This window comes from Oryctolagus cuniculus, chromosome 6 (assembly GCF_051225735.1).
Source record: "Oryctolagus cuniculus isolate XC-2025 breed Fujian yellow rabbit chromosome 6, ASM5122573v1, whole genome shotgun sequence".
Classification (NCBI taxonomy): domain Eukaryota; kingdom Metazoa; phylum Chordata; class Mammalia; order Lagomorpha; family Leporidae; genus Oryctolagus; species Oryctolagus cuniculus.
Genome location: NC_142872.1, coordinates 57263492 through 57286989, shown reverse-complemented (window position 1 = coordinate 57286989; position 23498 = coordinate 57263492). Strand labels below are relative to the sequence as shown.

Here is a 23498-nt window from a genome sequence, read left to right as displayed (position 1 = left end):
TCCCATTACTGAGTGACTTCTAGAAGTCAGAGTTTTAGTTTTCCTATGTGGTTTGTACCCACAGCCATTAACACAGCTGCAGATTTCCTGCTGGATGCATGGTCACCAAGATACACACACTGACCCTGTCCTCCATGGAGCCTTTATGTCCTGAGTGTACAAAGAGCCACCTGGAGGGGGAAGGGCCAGAGCTGCTCTTGTTTTGACTTACTAATGGGGGGGGTGTCTTTAAACAGTTCATGGAAAATGTGTATTATGGATTTCAACTCTTTTTGCACCAAAAGTATCTCTTTTTTTTTTTTAAGAAAAAAATTTATGTGACAGAAAGGAAGGAAGTGCTCCAGTCCACCTCACTCCTCAAATGCCCACAATGGCCAGGGCAGTCCAGTGCCTGAGCCAGGAGCTGAGAGCACAATTCAAGTCTTCCATTTGCATGACAGGAACCCAATGACTTGAACCATCATCACCACCTCCAGGGTCTACATTAGCAGCAGGAAGTTAAGGTCAGGAGCTGGAGCCAGCTATCAAACCATGCACTCTGTCATAGGGTGTGGGTGTCTCAACTGTTAGGCCAAATGCTGGAACCTATCTTCATTCCCTGTTCCCCAAATTTATTGAAGTATGTTAATACACAGGAAAGCCACCCTGGGCCAAATATAAGTATGTCAACTGATGGAGTTTGGTTGTTTGGTTTTTGGTCCATTGGTTGGTCTGTAATTTATTTTTGTCTGGACAGGGAACCTTCAGCCACCATCAGGTTTTGCTTTTTGCTTTTTGCTTTCCTGGAAGCTCAATGCTGTGGCCAGCAAAACAAAGCCGCTGTGTAGCTTTTTGAGGTTGCTTCCCCCAGCTCTGGCAAACACCCCTGTCCCTGAGTCTACCCTGCTTCTCTTCCTGCCCCTCTGCTCTGTGGACAGAGAACACCATTTTCCCGCTCAGATCAGCCTTGCAAAGCCCGTGTTGGTGGCAAGGAGGCTGTTCTTGACTTACCTGTTCCTGTCTCTCAGACCTCAGCCAAAAGAAAGCCCTGGCTAGGCTGCTCTTTCTCCTCTTCCCCAGCAAAACTTTTGGGTTCTTGACCATCGACTTTATGCAAAGACATCAGTCATTTAGCCTATTGGTTAGGATGCCAGCGTCCCACATTGGAGTGCCTGAGTTTCATTCCTGGCTCTAACTTCCTGCTAATGTAGACCTTGGAAGCAGCAGATGATGGCTCAAGTATTTGGGTCCCTGCCGCCCATGTGGGGGACCTGGATTAAGTTTCCCGCTCCCAGATTCAGCCCCACCACAGCCCCAGGCAGTTACACCCATTTGAGGAATAAACCAACAGGAGAGCTAGCTTGCATGTGTGTGCGCGCGCTCTCTCTCTCTCTCAAATAAAAACATTTTTAAAGAATTTTATAGTGAATTTCCACTCCATGTACGTAAGTATACAGATTCTGAACATTTTTTCAGTTCAGAAAATGCAGTGGTTATAGCTAGAGAGATATATAGCTGGGAAAGGAGGGAGGGAGAGAGAGGGAGGAAATGTATGTATATAATATACTAGTGTAATGGCAGGTGATGCACAGTGGCTGATAGAATTGTCTTCTTGAGTGATTCAGACCTGTATATCGTATCATAAAGACCATGGTTGCTCCATGAGCTTTATTTAAAGGTTCGGGATATCAAGAGTAAAATCGTAGCTGTCCTCTCTCTCCCTCCTTTTCTCAACAGAACATTCTCAGTCGTCCAAGCCCCACCAGCAGACAGGTGTCTCAGTTTTGGTGTGACATTTCATGAATATTTTATCCTTTTCCCTCACCCACTCAATGCAGTAGCTGTGACCCTCTGGGGCTTCAGTGTGCACGAGACAGGCAGGGTCTTTTCTCGTGCAGGCTGGGAGGCAGCAAGCAAAAGCAAGTAAGTGAATCTGTGTGGGGAGAAGCTGCACAAGAAAACCAGAAAGCTCAAGGAGCAGAAGAGCTCAGAGGTGGGGCCCTTGATATTTGGAGGCCCAGGAAGTACTCTCCAAGAGTGAACACTGGGGCAGAGACTTGACAGGTGGAAGGAACCAGCCTTGCTCCAAACCCGTTTGCCTGCCAAGGAAGTGCCTGGGGCTCTGGCTGCCTCTGGGGCCACCTATTTAGCCTGGGTTTAATTCCACCTGTGTCTTCCCCTCAGTGTGGGTGTAAGAGGCCGAGGTCAAGCAGCAGCTCTAAGTGGAGTAACTCAATCTTGGGCATGGGCTGGCCTTTAGTAAGCAGCCAGTTAGCACTTTGAAAACTGAAACCTGTGGTCAGGTCTCCAACAGCAGAGGGTCAGGTTTCAGTTTTAATTAGGGAACCAAAGAGATGCCCCTGCAGAGATCCCATTTCACTCAAATTCAGCTTCCCCCAGCAGAAGGCTTCCTGTCTCCAACCTGGAGGCCCTGGGATGCTTACCTCACACTGAAGCCGCTGTCCTGAGCTGGCACTGACTTGGAACTGGACTTGCACGGGCTCACGGAAGGGTAGGATGGAGACAGAGGCCCCAGATGTGATGTGCAGGTGGGTGGTAAGAAGCCTGTGGGAGGAGGGGGCTGGGTTCAGGGGTTGTTAAGAGTTCACATCTTCGGGCTGCAGCTCAGATTGTGACATCAGAGAAGGATGGGGTGACATTCAAGGCCACAAGCTGGACAGGTCTTGCCCTTGTTCCCACACATTTGGCAAAGCCCATGTTAAACAGAGGACAGAGCAGTGCAATGGGGGTGTGAACAGTGCCAACGAGAGATCCCCTTTTGGCACTTGTCATGGAGTAAGCAGTTGTCATCACTCTCTTCTTAACTCTCTCACTACTTTATACAGGGGTAGGTATAGGCTGAGTATCCTTATCCAAAATGCCTGGGATCATAAGTGTTTCAGATTCGGGATTCTTTTTTCGCAGGAGAATTGGGAGATATTTGCATATATATAACGAGATGTCTTGGGGATGGCCCTGAATCTATAGCTCCTTTATGAGTCCTATATACCGTATACATATGGCCTGAAGGTAATCCTATACATTCCTTCTAATGCACCTGCGTTTTGACTGTGACTTGTTACTTGAGGTCAGGTGTGGAATTTTCCACTTATGATGTCATGGTAGTGTTCACAAAGCCGTGGATTTCAGAGATTTTGGACTCCAGGTATTTAGACTGGTGATGCTTCTCCTACAGTACCATTCTCACCTAACAGAAACAGAAAGCGAGGCTGGGAGAGGCTAAGTAACTTGTCCAGTGTCATCTGGCTGGGAGGCTGTGGCTAGGAGTCATCCCAGATCCGCATGAAGATTTCTGTATTCATCTCAACTTGGCTTTACCGCCTCTTTGCATAGGCTTCCGAGCTCCCATCGTTAGACAGATTCATAGGGGGGACAGGCTCTTCTACAGGCATTTTCTGGAATGATTTCTGAAGACATTGGCTGTGGGTGACTTGAGAATTAGCTCAGGTGTTCTGGTGTTGTGGGTGAAGAAGTGGCATTGGACGGGGGTGAGACTAGAGGGGAAGGGGAAATACAGGTGGAGAATGAGTTCCAAGGCTGGATCTTTGCTTTATTTGACTGCAGTACATTTTACTGAGGGCCGTAAAGAAATCCCAGTGTTCAGCAGAGCCTCAACATCTGCACCATTAGCAGACCCTGGGCGGAAGAAGGGAATTTGAAATCCTGGTGCTGAGCTTAGTCCTTCTGACTCTTCATCAGCACAGGTGAGCCAGGCTTGGGAGAACAAGCCCCACGGTCTGAGCCAGGCCCTCCTGCCAGGTAAGGTGACCAAGAAGCCTGGCAGAGACACAAGGCTGGTGCCAGCTCCTTAGGGCAGGCACATTGCCAGCACAGACCTGAAGCTGCCAGCTGCCAGTCAGTGAGATCCTGGGAAGAAATCCTAAGAAAGCTACCGCAGGGCAACGACCTTCCTGTCGTTCTGCTCCAGATCTATCAGAAACGACTCTCAGGATCATCAGCATTCTCATCTCCTCTCCCCATCGAGAAGGTGCCCTTTCCCATACCCCTAAAGTGGCTTCCAGCAGCAATGAAGTTACTGTTTGCAGCCACTGTGTAGTAGATGATAAATAATATTTATAACATATAAAGGTTTAAAGAATAAAAAAGTGACAATAAAACTGGTTTCTGTCTCCCAACACCTAGTTAAAAAACAAAAAAAGAATGTTACCCTGCCTCAAAGTCCCCTATGTAGAGTGAATAAGTGAGATTTTTATCAAAGCGGGCAGTGGTCTGCATGGAGCTCCCCCAGAATCCTAGTCTTTATTTCCTACAACATGCTAAGACGACAAAATGCACCAGCTTCGGTAATGGCAAAAGCAGCTGCAGCCCATTTGCTGACAATAGCACCAGGTAACTTTGCAAGTGCGGTCAAGTTCCTTCCCTTCCCCTTGAGCTGATGTGCGTAAGTAAAGATTTTAGGATGTGTAAAACCCTGAGCTCTGACAGATTTCCCACCCCCCTCCCCAAGCAAATGGCTGTCTTGAGTATGCTGGGCTGTGCATTCCTCAGCCTCCCCTCCTGAGGGTCTCCCAGGTATCCCCAAAAGCCTGCTCCTGCTCTTGGCCCAGCTCTGTTCTCCATAAATCACCATCCACACCATCATTGTTGAGTCGCACAGGAATCAAGCCGGCGGATTTTTTGTAGGTGGGTGTCACTTGGTCTGGAAGGTGATGGACCAATAGTAGTTAGAGCCATTATAGATTTTCTAGAAGCTACAAAGCAGCAGAGACTTACTGTGGGCATCTCACCATTTCATGGTTCTGGCTGTTCTGCAGAACAGAGAGAGGTCATCTGAAATCAGACCTACCTAAGACTTCGGGGTTCACAGGAACATTTTGGAACTGAACTCAGCAATGTCGCTTCTGGGATACCAGAGCCTAGGCCAGGCTGGGACTCAGCAGTGACTCAGGGTCCCTGAGCAAGCTGCACTGGATGATGAAGCCGGTGTGGTCACAGCTGTGGCCCCTCAAGGCTTTGGGGCTTCAGCAAACTTAGTATCCCTGAGCCTTGTTTCTTCTTCTAGAAATAGACTCACATTTCTCATCTCACCAGGTTGTTGGGAGAACTGAGTGACACATTCTGTGTGAAGGGACTACCTAAACTATAAACAATTCTAAAAAGAAAAGGCATTTTCTAATGTGGATGTGAAAAATTCAGTTTTACAAACACAGGTATGGGTTTTAATCCCCATCATATTGTCAGTTTCTATTTCAAGCCCTATTTAGGATTGCCGGATGTAGAGGAAAAAAAATACAGGGCACCTAGGACATGACATCTATATTGTCGTATCTGGCAAACTTCAGTCCTCTCCCTGCAGGCCACCAGGAAATGTGTGGGAATCACTTGGGTTCGACTTTGAGTCTCAGCCTCAGTTCTAGGGACTTGGGCCTCATCAAGGTAAAGCAGCCACCAAGCAGGTGACCCCCTGCTGCCCCTTCTTTCATAGGACATCCTCAGGGCTAGCAGCTCTCCAGCCACCACTGGGAATCAGAGAGGGTTTTTTTTTTTTTTTTTTTTTTTTTTTTTGCAAAATCACCTCTGGTTCTCTGTTTGCCTAGACAACACATCACAGGGCATTTTCTCTTGGGGGGTCTTGCTTAGGTAAGAATCAAGAGGTTAGTTCCCTTTTGCAGAGCACCCAGAATCCTAGTCTGAATTTCAGTCTCAGTCTCTCTTCTCCCTCCCGTTCCCCTTTTTTCCTCTCCCTCTATCTTCTTAACCACTGTCCCAGCCCAGAGATATTTCTGTGTGTACTGGAGAAAGCCTCCCTGTACCTTGCCTTTCTGTGGTTTGCTTTGCTCCTTCCCACAAAGTCTTGTCCCCTCTGGCCTCCCCCATACATTCTTGGGCTTCCACCAAATCTGGGCATCTTGTGTTCTTCCTCTCTTTTCTGCCCTGCCAGATATCATGCTGGAGGCAGTGAGACAAGGCTGGTTGGCTACTTGCTTCAGGAAAGGAGAAACTAATTGAAAGACAAATACAAATTAATAGTTCAAGATGTGTTCATTAAAGGGGTGTTCATTTAGCCTGTATTCAAGTAGACCCTATATGGTAGCATTTCTCCCCTGGTCTTTCTGCCCTCCATCTATAACCGTGAGAGGGATAGGCACATGCTTTACCATGCCTGCTATGTTAGCAGGAGTAAGTGCTCAAGGAATGCTCATTGGATGTTTCAGTACCTTACCTGGTGAGGAGTTGGGTTGGAGCCTCAGGCACTTGCAAGCTATCACTATCTGGATGCCGAGCGCCTTCCAGGAAAGCTGGCTGCTCTCAATGGCAACGCCAGAGCAAGTAGCACCCCCCTTCCTAGTGTACTGTGATGGGTCTGCCTGGAGATCTGGGTGGTGTCAGGGAGCCTGAAAGAGAAGAGTGACATGCAGAGGAGCTGGTGGCTGCAACACAATGCTTGCTTTTTGCAAGGAGGGAAGAAAGTGTTTGTAAACGGACTCCCCCATGTGACATTTGGCATCATTTCCAGCTAATGACATCTTTCTGAGAGAGCCGTGCAGAGCTTGTCTGCTGACTCAATCGACTTATGATCGCCCAGAGACTCAGCTGCATGGGATCTGGAAAGTGAATTAGCAAGTTGTGGGTCTCCAAAGGTGCAAGAGAGTATGAAGATGGAGAACGGATATTTGGGGAGGAAACCCACCTTCTAGTTTAGTGCCGTTCGAGGGCCTGTTGCACTTGCTCTTCTGCTCCAAGGTGATCTCCTTTTCCTCATTAATCTTTCCTGGTTTTCTCCTGAAAAGAGTGGTAGTTCTTGCTCATATTGAAGTGTTACCTTGGGTGCAGAAAGATCAAGCTGTCTTTGCACAAATCCCAGCTCCACCACTTGCCAGCTGTGTGATCTCACACAAGTCACTTCCTCTCTGAACCTGTTTCTTCATCGGTTCCATGCAGATAGTAACAGCACATAAATACATCACTGTGAAGTGGTTGTGATGGCTGCATGAGAAAACGTGCGCAAGTGTTTCCTGCAGTGCCTGGCTGTAATAAGAGCTTGGTGAATGTTTGCTGTGATTGCTTTTAGAATATTTATCTGTAATCAAAGGGAGGACAGACATGCTTCCAATTTGAACAGGGGGATAGAAAGCCATAGAGAGACCAAGTAGCTTGGCCAGACTTACAAGGGAAATCATCTCTGAGCTGGAGCCCTGCTTTCTCAATAAAGAGGTGGAGCTGGGTAGAACCATAGGCCTGGTCTCTGGCCCACTGGCCTGGGGACTCTATGAATTACTCTAAACCCTTCTAAATGCCCAGTTCTAGCCATTGTTATTGCTTCTCCTCCAAGCTTCTGTACGCCTTTGAACAGTCAAGGAAATCAGGTCCTGTACTCCACGTGCTCTTCCTTACAGTAGAACATTCTCTCACCCTCATGGCTCTATGGCTACAGGCTTTGTGTCCCCCAAAGGTGAGTCACCACAGGACTCATTTGTTTTGCTTCATAGGAGTCTGTGGGACCGAGCATTTTTTTTTAACCTTCATCCTTCCAGAGATAATTTCTTTCCATCTCTAAGAATAGATCTTATTTTTGCTTTCAAATCGAAGTCTTGCCTAGTGTGGGCTTTATCCAGGAGAAGGAGAACCATACAGAGCTGGGAATCTAGGCCCAGCATCATGGTAGAATGACTGCTGTCTACCTGGTGATACCAAAGGCAAGTTGCCAGTTCTTTGCAGACTGGGCTCCATGAGCTCACAACCAACCAGGCAGGCTGGCTGCTTGGCAAGGTGGCCACTGTTTGATGTCACCCAAGGCAACAGAAAAGGGAAATTCATGGGGAAGATCAAGATCCAAATTAATACCTGGGGATGATGTCATTGGCTCTGAGTAGTTCAGCAAAGGAAGTCATGGGGAACCCAAGATTTCTAAAGAAGAAGCGTGTCCATGCACGAGTGTGTGTAACATCACTGCATTGACAGGGGGCCCTCTTTAGCTCTGGTAAAGCATGGAAAGAGAAGCTTTCTGCTTGAGAGAGTTAAGATAGCTAAAATTGTAGCAGAGCAAGTCGATAAGAAAACACACACAGGTGGGGCACCCCAAAATCCATGCTTTCAAATACACACACACACACACACACACGTGCACAGGTATCCTATAAACACATTTGTATGCCTACCCTGAGACTCCTGGGCACTGTCTACCTCACCTCATTTTACAGTCTATTCTTTTTGGATCAAAGAATGTACAGAATGAGATTAGAGCTAGAAAAGTAGGCTCCTGTCCTACCCCATCATCACTGATGATCAGGGCAGAGCCTTAAAATTGTCCATGAGTCATGATAGCCAAGTAGAAGAATGGGCAGAATGATGAGACCCAGAAGGTCTACAGACAGCAGTTTTGGGGGATGGGGTGGGCAAAGCTGTGTGACAGGAGTGACATAGCTCACCCAGTGCTCAGAACATGGCCTGGGCACCGCTTGTGGACCCACCTCCTCTGTCAGGGAATGACAGCTAGGAAAGCCAAGGGCTTTAGCTCCAGCTTCTAGGAACAGCAATGCTTCTAGGGGAGGCACTTGGGCTTCCTGGCAGCGCAGCCTCTCATTTAAGGAAAAAACAAACAGGGGTGAGGAACTAGGTTTTCTCTCATTGGATTTTCATATCCTGTTTCTAACAGTAAACACGAAGTGATCACTAGCTCTTTGTGTTCACAGAGGTGTGTGTGTGTGTGTGTGTGTGAGAGAGAGAGAGAGAGAGGGAGAGAGAAAGAGAGGGAAAAAACAGGCATTAAATTTTAATTGGTCTGCAATGAAAGATTTAACTGTTTAAAAAACAAAACCTTCTCAGTCTCAGACCACAACTTATGCGCTCATGTGGGAGGCTGGGGGACAGTGAAGAAAGAAGAAGGGGAGGGGCAGGCTCGTAATGGGTCCCGTGGGGAGTGGGGCTGTTACAGGGAGGAGGGACCAGCCATATGGACAGTAGACTCCAATTCAGGTCTACTGTTTCTCCTAGTTGGGGAAGTCAAACTTTGCTTTGCTTATTTTGAAGATTGTTCTGTCAACGATATAGATTATTCAAGAAGAGAATGTAAAGTTGGCATAAGGAACGCCCTTGGCCCAGCTTCGTAGATTTGGTGCTTGCGACATAAGGCCCTGAAATACAGGTATAAGACAGATGCCGTGGGGATCAGACATGAGCACTTAGCATGGCTGTTTGCGTTCTTGTCTGTCTTCTCTCTCCCTCTCTGCTTAGCTTCTGCAAGGCTGAGACTGGGCCTGCCTCATCCACCATGGGCCTAGCACAGTGCCTGATGCTGAGAAATGTCAGAAAACACCTGTTGAATGTTAAAGAAAATGTAGCCCCTACATTGCTGTGGCCCTGCTGAGTCCCAAGCCCTGGTACCTGTTTGCAGCACTGACCTTGAGTGATAACTCCAGCCACCTTTGATGGCTTTGGTGCTGTAGATTCACCAAGGCTGTGTCGCGGCATGCCCCCCTTGGCTGCAATGGCAAAGGTGGCTATACTCTCCTGAGTGACAGGGGCTGTGTCTGTCCTGCTTGTGGCTGTATCTGCCAAGCTAGGAAACTTTCTGGAACATGATAGGAAGAGTAAATATTTGTGGAGTGAATGGATGTTACAGCTGGGTCTTGGTTGTCTAGCTAAAGAATGAAACTGGGAAGACATGTACTGACAATACTGTGAGTGCCACTGCAAATCTGTTCTAAATGGCATTGAGCTGAGTCGGACGTAGTGTTTCTGTTTCCATTCAGCCCTGGCCCAGGTCCTCAGGGAAGACACTGATGGAGTTGGTGATGACAAGGATGATTATAGCACTCACAGTAGTCACACTGCTTGCTTCCACGTGCCAGGAACTCTTCCCTATGTTTGCCCTGCATCTCCTCCTCTCATGCCCAGGTTAGATGCTGTTTTATAGACGCTGAAGCTCGGAGGCTGTCTTGGCTCAGGACTATCCTAACAGAACACATTAGATGGTGTGGCTTAAGCATCATTTACTCCCCACAGTTCTGGAGGCTGGAAGCCAGATCAGGATACCAGCAGAGCCAGCTTCTGGTGAGGGCCCTCTCCCTGACCCATCTTGCTGTATCCTCCTATGGCCAAGAGAAAAAGCAAGCTTTCCGGTCTCCTCTTATCAGGGCATTCATCCACCCACAGGACCCCACACTCCCCGAATTTACCAAAGGCCCTGTGTTCCAGTGCCATCATGTTGGGGGTTAGGGTTTCAACGTATGAATGTGGGAGATGAAGGACAGAAACATTTGGTCCACAGCAGAAAGGCTAATCCACACAGCCAATGCTACATGGCGTGCAAGGCGCAGGGGCAGAATGTTAACTCAGCTCTGTTTGTCCCCGCAGCCCCTCCCCCCCACCTCCACATCCCACTGAGCAGTGTCAGACTCAGCACTGGAGGGAGGTCCAGAGGGCTCCGTAAAAGCAGCTGAAGAAAAACAAATTGTAGGGAGTCTATTATGGTTGATCTTAAAAGCCCTGTAATGACCTTCTTTTCCGCAGAGGACGTTCTGAAAGCCAGTGATTTGCCGTGGCTCCCTGGTGGGGGGAAGCTGTCCGGGCCCCCGTTGCCCTGCCTCACGGTGGGCCGCTGCGAGCCCTGGCCCCGCAGGCACGCACCCAGGGGCCGTCTCGTCCAGTTTCACTTCTCCAGGACGCACAGATCTCCCGCCTTCCAGGTTTTATTTTTTTTTTCCCCCAGGCAGGTTGTGGGCTTCTAGCCAAAAAATCCTTTCAATTAATGGTCTAGGAACAGCACCCATGAAGAAAATGAGAAACAGATAAGAAAGGAGGGGCCCTGGTGCTCAGAGCAGAGAAAGGGCACCGTTCTTGGATCATGCGGGTAGCTTACCAGTGTTTTCCTAACGTGAGAATCCGTCAGTGGGGGCCTGGTTTTTTTTATGAGGAAAGAACCTCTCCCAGACAGCACATTCTGCAACAGCCCCCATAAATCCCCACACCCCCACTTCCAGCGAGAACGCAGCCTTCTGCTGCAGAGTCGCCGTGTCAAAGCCTGCTTAGGCTTTCACTTATCAGCTGCAACCCCAGCGTTAGTTCATGCTTGGAATATGGAGCCATTTCATATTTATTCTTGTTATATCTGGCAAGGAGCCTTAAAAAAAAAACAGCCCCTGTTGGTGCTATTCAACTCTTATGTCTTTATAGTGTCTTGAATGGATTTGACAGAGCAATCACAGGCCGTGGGGGAGACGGAACCCTTCTCACAGCAGCAGGCTGGGAACTGTCAGGACTCCACAGCCTGCCTGTCGGGGTTCTGTCCATAGCTTGCCTCATGCACTCCAGCCCACGCACGCCAGCGCCAAAGAAAGAGTTCCTCATGGCAATTGTCAGATGGGAGCCTCCAGAAAACGTGAGGTGTCCAGCGAGCCAGTAAGAATGACTCTCACCACAGAACATTCTGGAAGCTGAGTGGCGTTAGACTCCCCCAGAGGGCATGGCAGGCTCCCAATAGGTCATCCACAAGGCCTCAGCAAGCTGTGGGGGGAGATTGGCCATGGGACATGTCCTGTCCAGAAGCCGGGCTCCTGCTCTGTAGGCCTCCGATGAGTCAAGAGGGTTTTAATGCAAAGGACAGTGACAGCTTGAAATGATAACGCAGAGTTGTGTGTGTGTGTGTGTGTGTGTGTGTGTGCAGACCCTAAGTCTCCCAGAAAATGAGTGTAGATTGTAGTAGGTAAACAAGGAGCTCATGACCCCTCTGTGAACCAAGACAGCCTCCCCACAGTACACATGCCTGCTCCACCGGTGCCCTGCGATGATTTTAAGAGGAACACAGACCAGACTTCCTCTTTTCCAGGTTATGTATTTGTTTTTATGTGATGAAAGCATACATATCTAACTTACATTATCAAGTTAGTGATTTCAGATACTGCAGATGGACGTGAGGCTAAAAGACATATTTCAGAAAAACTAAGTCTTTTTTATTGCTTTTATTTGTTTATTTGAAAGACAGAACAAAATACACACACACAGAGAGAGAGAGAGAGAGAGAGAAAGAGAGATTGAGAGAGACAGAGATTTTCCAAGCCCTGCTTCACTCCCCGGATGTCCACAACAGCCAGGGAGGACCCAGCTGAAGCCAGGGCCTGGGAGCTCCAAGGTGGGCTCTCACGTGGCTGGCAGGGATCAAGTACTTTAGCCATCACTGCTGCCTCTCAGGGTGTGCATTAGCAGGAAGCTGGGTAGGAAACAGTCTCCAGGACTCAAACCAAGCCCTCCAGTGTGCAACATGGGAATCCCTAGGCAATGGCTTAACCCACCGCACCACAACACCTGCCCTAAGCCTATTTATGGGTAAGGATAAAATAAGTAAATAGTGGTACCAGTTCTGTGCCTCCATGATAAAATCTGCTAATGGTGGCAAGATATGGCACTTAGGGAATACAGGGAGGAAAAACATGAAAGAATCTAGCCCTCGCCCACTGCTTACCCCAGTGTTGAGATGTTTCTAATTAGTTAGTCTCTTGTACTACTTGCCATGCTAATACCTGCTCAGATCACATGACCCTCCTGCTCTAGAATACACAGTGGCTCCCTGTGGCCACCACCTTGAACTGGGTTTTCAAATCCATCCTTCCGCCTAATGTTACCACCACTGTTTCCTGATTCTGAAACTCTTCTGCCAGACCCTTCTCCTTATGTCTTCGCCAGCTCCCCGGAGTCCATTCGCATTTCTGCCTCATTGCTTTCCTGGGTAACTACCCACCTGCCTTGCCTCATGCTTCCTGGCCTCTCTTGAGATCCCTCTCCAAGTCTAAAAATCTCCCGTCTGGAGTTCCTGCTGATGTCTCCCTTCCCCGGATTATTGCTGCCTTGCAATTCTGCATGTCAGAGAGAAAGGGGTTGACAAGCACGTCATTTGGCAGCAGCAAGCCGAGGCTAAGAGAGAAGTCGTGGCCAGGGGCCTAAAACTTCCCATTTGGCCTGTTGAAATTGTTGACGAAATAAGATAAGTTTGGGATTAATCACTGAAAAACAAGTGAGATAAACTCCTGGGTTCCAGAGATATTAACTCCTTGGTCCTCATCCCAGCCCAGGTTATCAAAACCCAAAATTGCTCATTTTTCACAGTTTATGAGGTTTATCTTGGGGCTGTCATGAGATGCTGACAGAAAAATGAAATCAGTCTGTTTCTAGTCTATTTCACTTTCTCATTCTCATTCTTATAACAGGTTGAAATGCTCCAGTGTAAACGAGAGAGAGAGAGAGAGAGAGAGAGAGAGAATATTTGTCTGTATTCCTTGTAGTTATTTGCCATTTTCGAATAAGGCCAAACTGGTAAGATGGGGCTTCTGTCTTCATCTCAAGCAAAGGTGAATTTTAAGTCCTTAGTTGGGGAGGGTGCGCCTGCACGTGAATAAGTAGGGGTGCTTTGGGAACTTTTTACTTTCCAGGATAAGACAGGGAAGATACACGTTCCAAAGCCAGATGATGGCAACGAGCTGGACGTGAGATGCTTCCTCTCTGAGGACCGGCTGAGCTGTTTTCCATTTCGTCTCCATCAGTCCTGCACTAAAAAAACAGCAAAGCATTTGGATAAATGTGGGAGTGTTTGGAAATGCGAAAAGTACCACGCACTTGTAGAAAAGCGTTTTCTCAATTGCACGGGGTTATTTATGTTCCTCTGACATATCACACCTTTCCCAAGAAATAAGATGGCAAAAGCATAAACTTCTTACCAGGCTGGCACTTGGTGTGGTGTTCACCAGAAAGGGCTTTTCAAACCACTCCAATGGCAGATTGGTAGAAGTTCTTTAAGAGAGAACTGGGCCACAGCCTGCAGTAAAAAGTGTCTAGGATGGAATACAGCGTCTTCAGGAGGAGTTTCTCAGGACTCTGAATATCATACAGTCAGCCCATCAGTCTCTATCAGATGCTTCAGGGGACTCCAGAAAGCTCAAGGAGATGGGGGAGACCCACATCGTTTTTGCCTAGCCCAGTCCTGGCTGTTGTGGGTATCTGGGGAGTGAACCAGCAGATAGGCTGTGTCACTCTGTCTCTCTCTTGCTTTCTCTGTCTCTCTGCCTTTGAAACACAACGAAAAAGAATATGTTTTAAGATGGTGGAAAAATGGAAATAAAAGTTTACTTTGGTGCAAAAAAGTCAAAATCTTTGCCTAGTTTTTTCATAATATGTATTTTTCCATGAGCAGTTTGAAAACCCTTTGTACGTGTGGATTTCAAAAATTTTGCACCCAAATAAATGTCTTTTAATTCCATTTTTTATGAACATGTTGATGACCCTCATGGTCAGGGTTGTTGTCATCACTGGCAGGTGTGTGTCTTTCTCTTGGAGGCTGTTTGTGTTCAGGCTGTTTCTGGCCGTCTTTTCATGAGTCTAGTGCTTACGAGGTTTATCCTATTCAACTCTATATCAACTCATGAATGCTACCCTGTGACTCCGAATAGCACGAACTTCTTGTTGCCACCATTGTTTTTGAGCACTGGCCATTTTCTGTGATTCTTTTATTCTTTTGCTTTGTATAATTCTGAACTTTGCAGTTCAGAAAAGGTCACATTAATATCTGTTATAATTTCTTGGGTTCCTAATAATTATTTTTTGGAAAAAGTGAGGCACCCATGTTTCAGAATTCTCAGTTTTTGACTTGTGAGACAGTGGAGTGGAGGTACAGTACCATGGTCAGTGATGCAGGCTCTGCAGCCAGACCATCTGGTTTTAAATTTTTCTTGCTCATTCCTGGGAATAGGTCACCTTCGGCTACTTGCTTAATGCCTCGTCATCTATAGAACTGAAGTGAATTATACTAAACCTACCCTGTTGTGTTGCTGTGAGAATTAAATGATTTAATACATTGATTAATACACTCCTGGCCCCTACTCAGTGGTCCTGATGTGTGAATTGCTGTTATTCCTTCCTGCCAGGAAGTAGGCAGTGTTACCACTTGTTCTTTATGTCATAGCTTCTTAATCATGATCATAGCATTTTGGGAGCACTGATTTTTGCAAGTGATGGAGCATTCTGTTGTTTCCAAAGGGGGTGGGGACACCAGGTTCCAAGAAGAGAAATCATGAGGGGCATTGGGATTATGTTCCACACACTTCTCCCTACTCTGAGCCATGAGCAGTAAGGCCATCAAGTCTGTGCAACTTGTTTGCATCTGCCAGCTCCCAGGTGAGCATCCACTCTGTACCTGCAACCACGTGGCCTTGTGGTTGCACAAGGGGAGCCAGAACTACCTTTGTGAGCCTGCAGATGCACACCGTCTGCCCTTCCTGGGGTTTGGTGGCATGAGGCTATGGTTCTGTGTATCTTCTGCAGCCCCCTAACACTCCCACCCTTCAGGAACAGAGTACAAAGTTCACGGGAAGCAACACTGTGAAGGTCCAGATGTGGGTGGGACCACATACCTAAATCACATCCCTCATGTCAACCTTACCATCAGCAAAGCCAACTCCCTGGTCTCTGTCTGCCTTCTCCATGTTGGTCTAGAGCATGGAAGGGGACAGGGGTACAGTTAGTGATCACATAGCGCTCTCCGAAACACCCACACCAAGCTCAGGCAGATATGCTGTTTCATTTGGTTCAACAGCGTTGGGAGATGAGGATTATTATTGTTTATCAGATCAGAAAACCAGGCTAGGAGAAGGAAAGCCAACAACACAAGGTGAACAGCCCTATAACTGCAGATTTGGGATTGAAACCCAGGCTTGTCTGACTCCAGAGCCAAAGATCTTGACCTCCTTGCCAGAGGCACTCACACTTGGAAACTCCCCCAATATCTCCTAGAGGAGTCTCTGGGCCCCTGGCAGAGTTGCTGAATCAGCGGGTCAGGGATAGGCCCAGGGATCTGCATTTCCAGCAAGGGTGCAGGGGATGCGGTTGCTGCTGGTCTGGGGAGCACACTTTGAGAGCACAGCTCTGAACTCACCCGCTTCTGTCCATGGCCCTTTCTTCATTTCAGCTTCAAAGTCCACTAGCACACGGGAGTGGTATCGAACTTTGGTGCAAAACATTAGAACTAGGAAAGTAAGCGTGACTTAGTGACTCAAATACTTGGGTCTTGCACACAAGGGAAACCCTTGTGAAGGCATTCAGAGGTGGTGGGTGTTGCTGTCCTTTCTAAAGCTGAAAAGAGCCCAGGGAAGGTGGAATGGATGTGCCACCTCAGCTGTGACAAAGCATTTCTTTCTGCAAATATATTTTTTTCTGGTGACATTTTATGCTGGAGCCAATTTGGACGACTTTCTTGTAATTCTGTGAGATCAAAAGCCATCCGGATGTCCTGATTCTCACAAATTATTACTGAAGCCAGGGATGGAAGGTCTGGAGGGAGGAGGGGAGATTGGCCCTAAATCTTTGAAGGGTTATACTATGATGAATACAGTCCCCAGTCTCATTCTGGACACCAAAGATAAGGCCAAGCAAAGGCTGCAAGTGGAGAGCTAAGGACAAACTCAGGTGTGCAAGAAACATCATGCCCATCAGCCTCATTTTCACTTTATCTTACAGCTGCCTGGAAACTCCTTGTCAGTCACTCTCTGGGATTCTCCCCTTTCTTCTTCCAGCTTCCCTTCCAGCACAGTCAAGAGTTTGCAGTGCCCAGGAAAAAGAACAGCCAGCACTGGTCCCCCCTTGCCCAGGCCCATTGAGGTCTCTTGGGACAAGCAGCCCTGCTTTCTCTGAGCCTTGCTGGAAAAGGGGATTTTTGGCAAGGCTTCTAGAAGGTTACATCGCTGTGACTCCCCATGGTCTTTCCCTTTCTCTCGGGGCACAGCAGTGGGACTGCTCCCAAATCCTTGGGCTCATGTCTTCTTTTGGGAAAGAAGCTCTTCCTCGTCTCTATTCCAGGCTTTTCATCATCAAACTCAAATACTGTTCTTTCCCAATATGATGTGATGTCCATTAGACCCAAAGCCCCAAACCCTCTCTCCAGGAGGCACAGTAAAATAATTGCATCCCATTCTCTAAAATGGGGGAAGGAATGGGAAACGCAGCAGAGATCAAACTTGACACTGAAATGATATGGTTGACCTTAGACTAGAGCCGTGGTTCTCATGGCTGTCCTTACTCCCTGTCCACATCTTTAGGGGCCTCTGAGCCCAGCCCTCCCCAGATTGTGACGTGAGCTCTTGGGGGACCAATTTCTAGGTATTGTGTCCAAGAGAGTGCAGGTGTTATTTAGAGAGGGACTGGGTCACATCCCTCTAATGTGTTGGGCATAGCACTGAGGGCCTCTGGGGTAGAGAAAGGGGACACAAGGAGGTCGGACAGTTTGTCAAGGAGGTGGGTTGTCCCTCCCTCCCAGCGTGATTTCTTGCGAGAGCTCTTGTCTTGGCTCATAGCTGTAAGGATGCTGAACTCACAGAGCAAAGCTACAGTGGTCACCTGAGAATCCTGCAAAAGCTCAACGGGTCCTCAGCTTGGACAGACGATGAGCCAGAGTCTGCTAATCCATCACTTCCTCCCCGGCTCAGGCCCCCTACCTCACGAGGCAGGCCTGAGTCTCGCTTGCTTTGGCCTCCCAGAGGAGGCCGTAAAAACATTGGCAGGTGGGCCCTGGGCCATCAAGAGCACTACTCTCCAGCCCCGCTGTGGGGGTATCCGTGGGGTGGTCTGAAGCCAAAGCACTGAGAAGCCCAGAGAGACAGGACCACATAGGAAAGGCCACTAGAAAACTGGCGGCTGTCATACTCGCCAGACAGATCCTACAAGACAGGAGTTGTGGAGGGTGAAAGTAGAGTCCCTTAGGGCTTTCTGAATTCATCCTTTTGGAGAAAGACATCAAACAGTGGCATTATGAAGGGATTCCCTATTATAGCCAAGGCCTCAAATACAAGCAAGTGTAGCATCATTGGAACACAATGATCATTCCTCTTGCAGGGGCTTTTTGGGATGTACATTCCTCAGGATGACTATCTTATTGGTATTCATTAAAAATGAAGCTTTAGCTACTTTTGCCTCTCTTCCCATCCCCCATCCTCTGAAAATGGAGGCCTTTCCATCATGCTGGTGTGAAGTTGGACAGGCTGTTTGTAGCTTTAGTGTCCCCCTGTTGACTTCACTGTGGGTAAATCATGTGTCTCCAGGGGGGAGGACAGCAGGTCAGACTCTGGACAGGCTGTGCTCACAGTCCTAGTGCCTCTGTTTGTTCTCCTTTCCTACCCTAGGGCAAAGGCCTCCTTGCAAGGGAAGGGCTGCTCCCAGCAACAGAGCTCTATTCACTCCTGCCCTGTCCAAGCTGCCACCAGATACACTGAGCTTCTGCGAGCTTCAGGGAGCCCCTGCTCCAGCCAGGCCCTGCACTAAGTGCTCTTATGTATCCTAATGATCTCAATGTTGGATGTCTCCATGGAGGGTCACCAGTTACACTTTGGGGTGGGAACAGGGTGGGGTTACTCACGGTCAGTCAAGAGGAGCCAGAAAGAACACCAGCACTGCAGGAAGCTGGCTTCAGTAGCACAGCAGTCCTGCTCTGGGAAGTCAACCGTGGTTCACGAGCTCTGTGTGAGAGCAGAAGCACAGATGTCCAGTGAGCCGCTGGCCTTGTTCTCTGGGAGTTGGGCTGTGTGCAGAGTTGGAAGATGCCAGCCTGATTCTGGTTTGCCAGGTAGGCAATTATACCAGAAAAGGCCAAGGGAGGGAGGGAAGCCACAACTGGAGACTGTAATTCCTAATCCCTTGGAATCATTTTCATCTAATGAGAATGATTTATTCTGCAAATATGTCAAATGGGCCCTCTCAGGAGAAGAGCCTTCTCAACACTGACGATTTCCTATTTCCTGGCAATAGATGGACCACCGTGTTCTTTTCCCAGTCAACTAACAGTCAAATCTCTTTTTTTCATCCTTAGTCATTGAGTACCCAGGGAAGACAAACTAGGTTCAATCCTGGTTGGCTTGGGCAGACTATGACTAAAGGTTTCACAATTAGGAATAGATATGAAATGTAAATGTATATCAAAATCATGCAATTAATTTGAGGACAGAATCCAAGAGACTTTTGGCGTGACTGTCTTGTTGGACAGTCTAAGTGGCTGATTATTCTCTGTCGGGGCCCATCCACTACCACCACCACCACCTCATTGTAGGCCAATATTGGAGAGTTCCTTTGTGAACATTTTACTGCTGTGATTGTAGGAAAGCTGTGTTGTTCTCATGCTGTGTCAGTTTGCTGGGTTGCCATGTGAAGAACTGGAGGTGTGGTATGCATGCTGTCGTTAAGTGACATGGGTACAAGAAGAGACTCTGCAGTGAGATCACCTGGTTTAAGTCTTACCTGTGTCCCCGCTGGAAGTGTCGATGGATCGTAGGCAAGACACCCTATTTATCTGTGCCTTAGTTTCCCTGAATAAAAATGGGAGTGATAATATGAGGGTACTTCCCAAAATTTGTGGAAAATTTGAATTTTAATGAAAGCTTATTTTGGGGGCCAGTGCTGTGATACAGAGGGTTAAAGCCCTAGTCTGCAGCACCAGCATCCCATATAGGTGCCAGTTGGAGTCCTGGCTGCTCCACTTCTGATCCAGCTCCCTGCTAATGTACCTAGGAGGCAGTGGAGAATGGCCCAAGTCCTTAGGCTCCTGCACCCACGTGGGAGACCTGGAAGAAGCTCCTGGCTCCTGGCTTCAGATCAGATCAGCTCAGCTCTGGCCATTGCAGTCATTTGGGGAGTGAACCAGCAGATGGAAGACCTCTCTCTCTCTCTCTCTCTCTCTGTGACTCTAGCTCTCTCTAACTCTGTCTTTCAAATAAATAAAATAAATCTTTACCAAAAAAGCTTATTTTGGTGCAGTTTTAAAATCCATGCATACAAGGATCTTCATAGTATTTACAGAAAATAGGTATGATGAAAATACTCTGCATGGATTTTAAAACAGTTTTGCACCAACACCAACTTACCTTTGAATTACATTTGCCCATGAGGTTTTGGAACTACCCTCCCAACTCCTAACTCCGTAGGCTTGTGATGAGCACTAAATGCCTCCAAAGTAAAATGCCTGGCACATAGAAGAGCTTGACAGTATCAGATGTCATCATTCTGTTTGTCACCATTTTGATCAGGGGATGGAGGGGCTGTTACTGATGGAGACTGTAAGTGGGCTTATAAGTGAGTCATTTGGTTGGTGGTCAGAGGAGATTGAGACGAATGGATAACCCTGGTGGGTTTTATTTATTTATTTGTTTCTTTTTAAGTAATACAGATTTCATAAGTACAGCTTTAGGAATATATTCTTCCCACCATACTCACCCTCCCACCCATAGAACTCTGATTCCTGCCCTCTCACATCAGCTCCCCAGCAGCTCCCACCCCTCCCCTTCCTCCCTCTGCCCTTCCCAATCCCGTTCTCCATTAAGATCCATTTTCAATTAACTTTGTACACAGAAGACCAACTCTATACTAAGTAAAGATTTCAACAATTTGCACACACACACAAAAACTGAGAACTAGTTTAACATTTAACTCTCATAATACAACTCATTGAAGACAGAGGTCCTGTATGGGGAGTTAGTACATGGAAAGCCAAGACCCTGGTGGGTTTTGCCTTTACTGGGGTTTGAGTGAGGTGGAAAAGTGTGGAAATAAGGTATAGGACCGTGTAACACTTGGGGCTCTTTTTCTGCAAGGATCTAAAAGATGCCTCTGATTCTCTATATACCCCCAAACACCTTGAAAAGCCAACAAATGCTAAGTAGCTACAGCAGCGTGGAATTGCCCACTCCCTGGCACTAGAGGGTCCCAGTTACCATGTTTTCTTCAGAGACATGGGACTTTTAGTCCATGAGATTCCAAAGTCTTCCAAGGCGCTTTCTTAGCTTTCCCACACCAGGACCTGTGGGACAGGTGTGTCTGCAGTAGCCTGGTAAAGTCCTTTTCTTCACCTCTCTTTCCAAAGTGGCATAGCTCACGAGTTAGGGGCAAGGTCACAGCTAGAAGCTCGGCTTCCAGTTTCCCATGGATATCCACCATGGCCACTCAAGGCATCCTGCATTCCTTAGCTGGCTAGGGAAGTCCGTCAGCTGCTGCCGGAAACCGGCATTCTGCAGATTTTACAACTTGCTTTTCTTTTTATTTCTCATATAATATAATGCAAGGGAAATTCAAGGCGCTGCCAGAATGGAAAGTTGGATGATTTGATCATGCGATCTCAGACTCAATAGCAAAGGTGGCCCCTGCTCAGGAACAGGTGGGGGGTTCTTTTTCTCATTTTTATTTATTTATTTTAATTTATTTGAAAGAGAGAAAGAGAGAGCTCCCATTTGCTGGTTCACATTCCAACTGCCTACAACAACTCTGGCTGGGCCAGGCCAAAGCCAGGAGCCTGGAACTCAGTCCGAGTCTCCCATATGGAAGGCAGGAACTCAAGTACTTGAGCCATCCCCTGCTGCCTCCCAGGGTGCACACTAGCAGGAAGCTGGAATGGGAGGTACAGCTGAGACTTGAACCCATGGACTGTCACGTGAGATGCGGGCATTCCAGGCCGTGTTTTACCCACCGCACCAAAAGCCCACCCCAGGTGATGGACCTCTATGCCAGTCATCACATTTTTCCTTGTTTTCAGTTTCTGCCTTTCATTATCTAGTCAAGATTTTATTTCCTGCACCTTAGAAATTACATGAGAATGCAAAAGCTCCATAAATCTTGGTGACAGTGTAGACCATGGAGTGTCATTCCAAGTATAAAAGGCTTCTAAGCCCAAGCCCCTTCAGAGCAGGATGTGGGAGCACATTGAGTAGATGCAGAGGAGGATTTTGTGGTCTAACCTTTCCCTTCAACCTGCCTTGTTCTTCACATCCCTAGAGGGGGCTTCCTCTTGCCTCAGAAGGATTATGGAAGGGGTCTCTGAAAAAGCAAGGGGCTAGAGTCCTTGCACACAGGAGCCCCCACCCCTGCCTGTGTGAGTATGAACAGGTCCAAGTTCCTCTCCCAACCCCAGGTACCTGGGTAGGGACACAGAGCCCCGATTCCTGCCCTCTCACATCAGCTCCCCACCAGCTCCCCAAGGACCTGGCCACTCTGCTCCTCCAGGCCAATATCTGGGGTCCCCTCGGACTCCTAGGAGATGGAGAGGAAATGTGAATGTTCCCTTTGAGAGGCTCAGAGTGCACACATAGGACTGTTTTTGTTTGGGGCCTGAAAGAGCCGACCCAAGCCCATGGGTTTCCCGGCTCCCAGACGCCCACCTACGCAGACCTGAAGCTGCTCCTCCTTGAGAGACTCATTAATAGACACTGTACTGTGTCACTCTTTCCGGTAAAGAACACGCTTTGAAGCCAGCCGTGGTGCATTGTTCCGCACGAGAAGGGCTTTCGCATCTTCCCACTGTGTTTTCCACCACACAGAGGGCCCTGAATCAAAGCCCAAGAAAGCGGGAATGCCGGGGCCACTGGGATACGAGACCGCAGAGCCGCTTCCGTGTTCAGTAATCCTGGAAGGCAGCAGCCACCGGAAGGTGCACTCCAAGGAGCCTCACTCATTCAGAACAGTGATTTTCAAACCGTGTGCCCCTGCCCAAACCCTGGGCTCCACCAACACGTTAGGGCCCCCGGGCAGGGGACAGGGCTAGGCAGGAAAGTAGGCCCAGCGAGTGAGCCGGTCTCCTGGCCTTCCTGCCTTTTCTGGCCAGAGACCTCTGCTTTCAGCTCTCCTTCCCACTGTGGTTCTGCACCCAACTCCGTTTGACAGGAGCTTCCATGGCCTGTAAAAGAGTTTGAAGACCACTGGCTGCTTTAGGGCTTCTATCCGCGGGATCCAGGCTGTAATTACGTTTACAGGAAAAAATTAAATAAAATCCCATTTACAAATCCCGCTAATTAGCCCTTGCATGAAGTGAAAGTAAACCTCAGCAGAATTCCACAGGATTCTGAGCCGTCATAATTCTTTTCCATCCTGGGGTGCAGTGGAGGGTCCTTGATCTGTCATCAATCCTACCTGCACCCCCACCCCCTACTCCCAATTCATAAAATCGCCTTGCACCATGCATGGTGTAGCTTTCCTGGACTCCTTGGTTGGAGGGAGCAAATTTGAAAAACTTTTGCCAGCCCCTTTAAAGTGTCTGCATAAAACACAGGGGGATCATTCGCTTTTATGCAAGAGAACGAATTCTCAACCACTGAATAGTGGCCCCGGAGAGGGGGTAGGGTCGGGGGCAAGCCCATTGGCAAATGCAGTGGCTTTGGGCCAAAGGGTAAAATGCCTGTTTTCAGGAAAATTAGAAAAATTTGCCTGCGGCAGGTCCCACTTGTACACTGAGTTCTTACATGGGCCCTTTTATATTGCTGTTTACTTTGCTTTTAAATTAAAAAAAAAAAAAAAAAAGTGCCTGCCAGCCAGGGGGCCCCCTCAGACCCTGACAGGGCCTGCAGGGTATTGCCCCACCCCCACACCCAGACCCCTGGCTCAGGGGCTGATGGGAATTGTGAACTTGGTGTCAAGAGAGATATGTGTAGGCTAGAGGCAAGCATGGGATCTACATTGGTTCTGTCTCCTAAAGGACCAGCAGGGGTTTTTGGCTGCTTGTGAGAAAGAGGCTTTTTCCTCTCAGGTCA

At 48.0% G+C, this 23498-nt stretch overlaps 1 protein-coding gene across 2 annotated transcripts in view; it reads left to right on the top strand.

The window, feature by feature from the left end:
- SLIT3 (slit guidance ligand 3) overlaps positions 1-23498 on the top strand; it is a 642447-nt gene that overhangs the window by 294290 nt on the left and 324659 nt on the right. The window contains exon 1 of one of the 2 annotated variants that reach the window (XM_089335062.1): positions 2482-2528. The exons of the other annotated variant lie outside the window; for it this stretch is intronic. Coding sequence (XP_089191188.1) covers positions 2497-2528 — 32 coding nt within the window. The 5' untranslated portion in view covers positions 2482-2496. Of the gene's footprint in view, positions 1-2481; positions 2529-23498 lie in introns of those variants that run through there. 2 annotated transcript variants of the gene reach the window in all.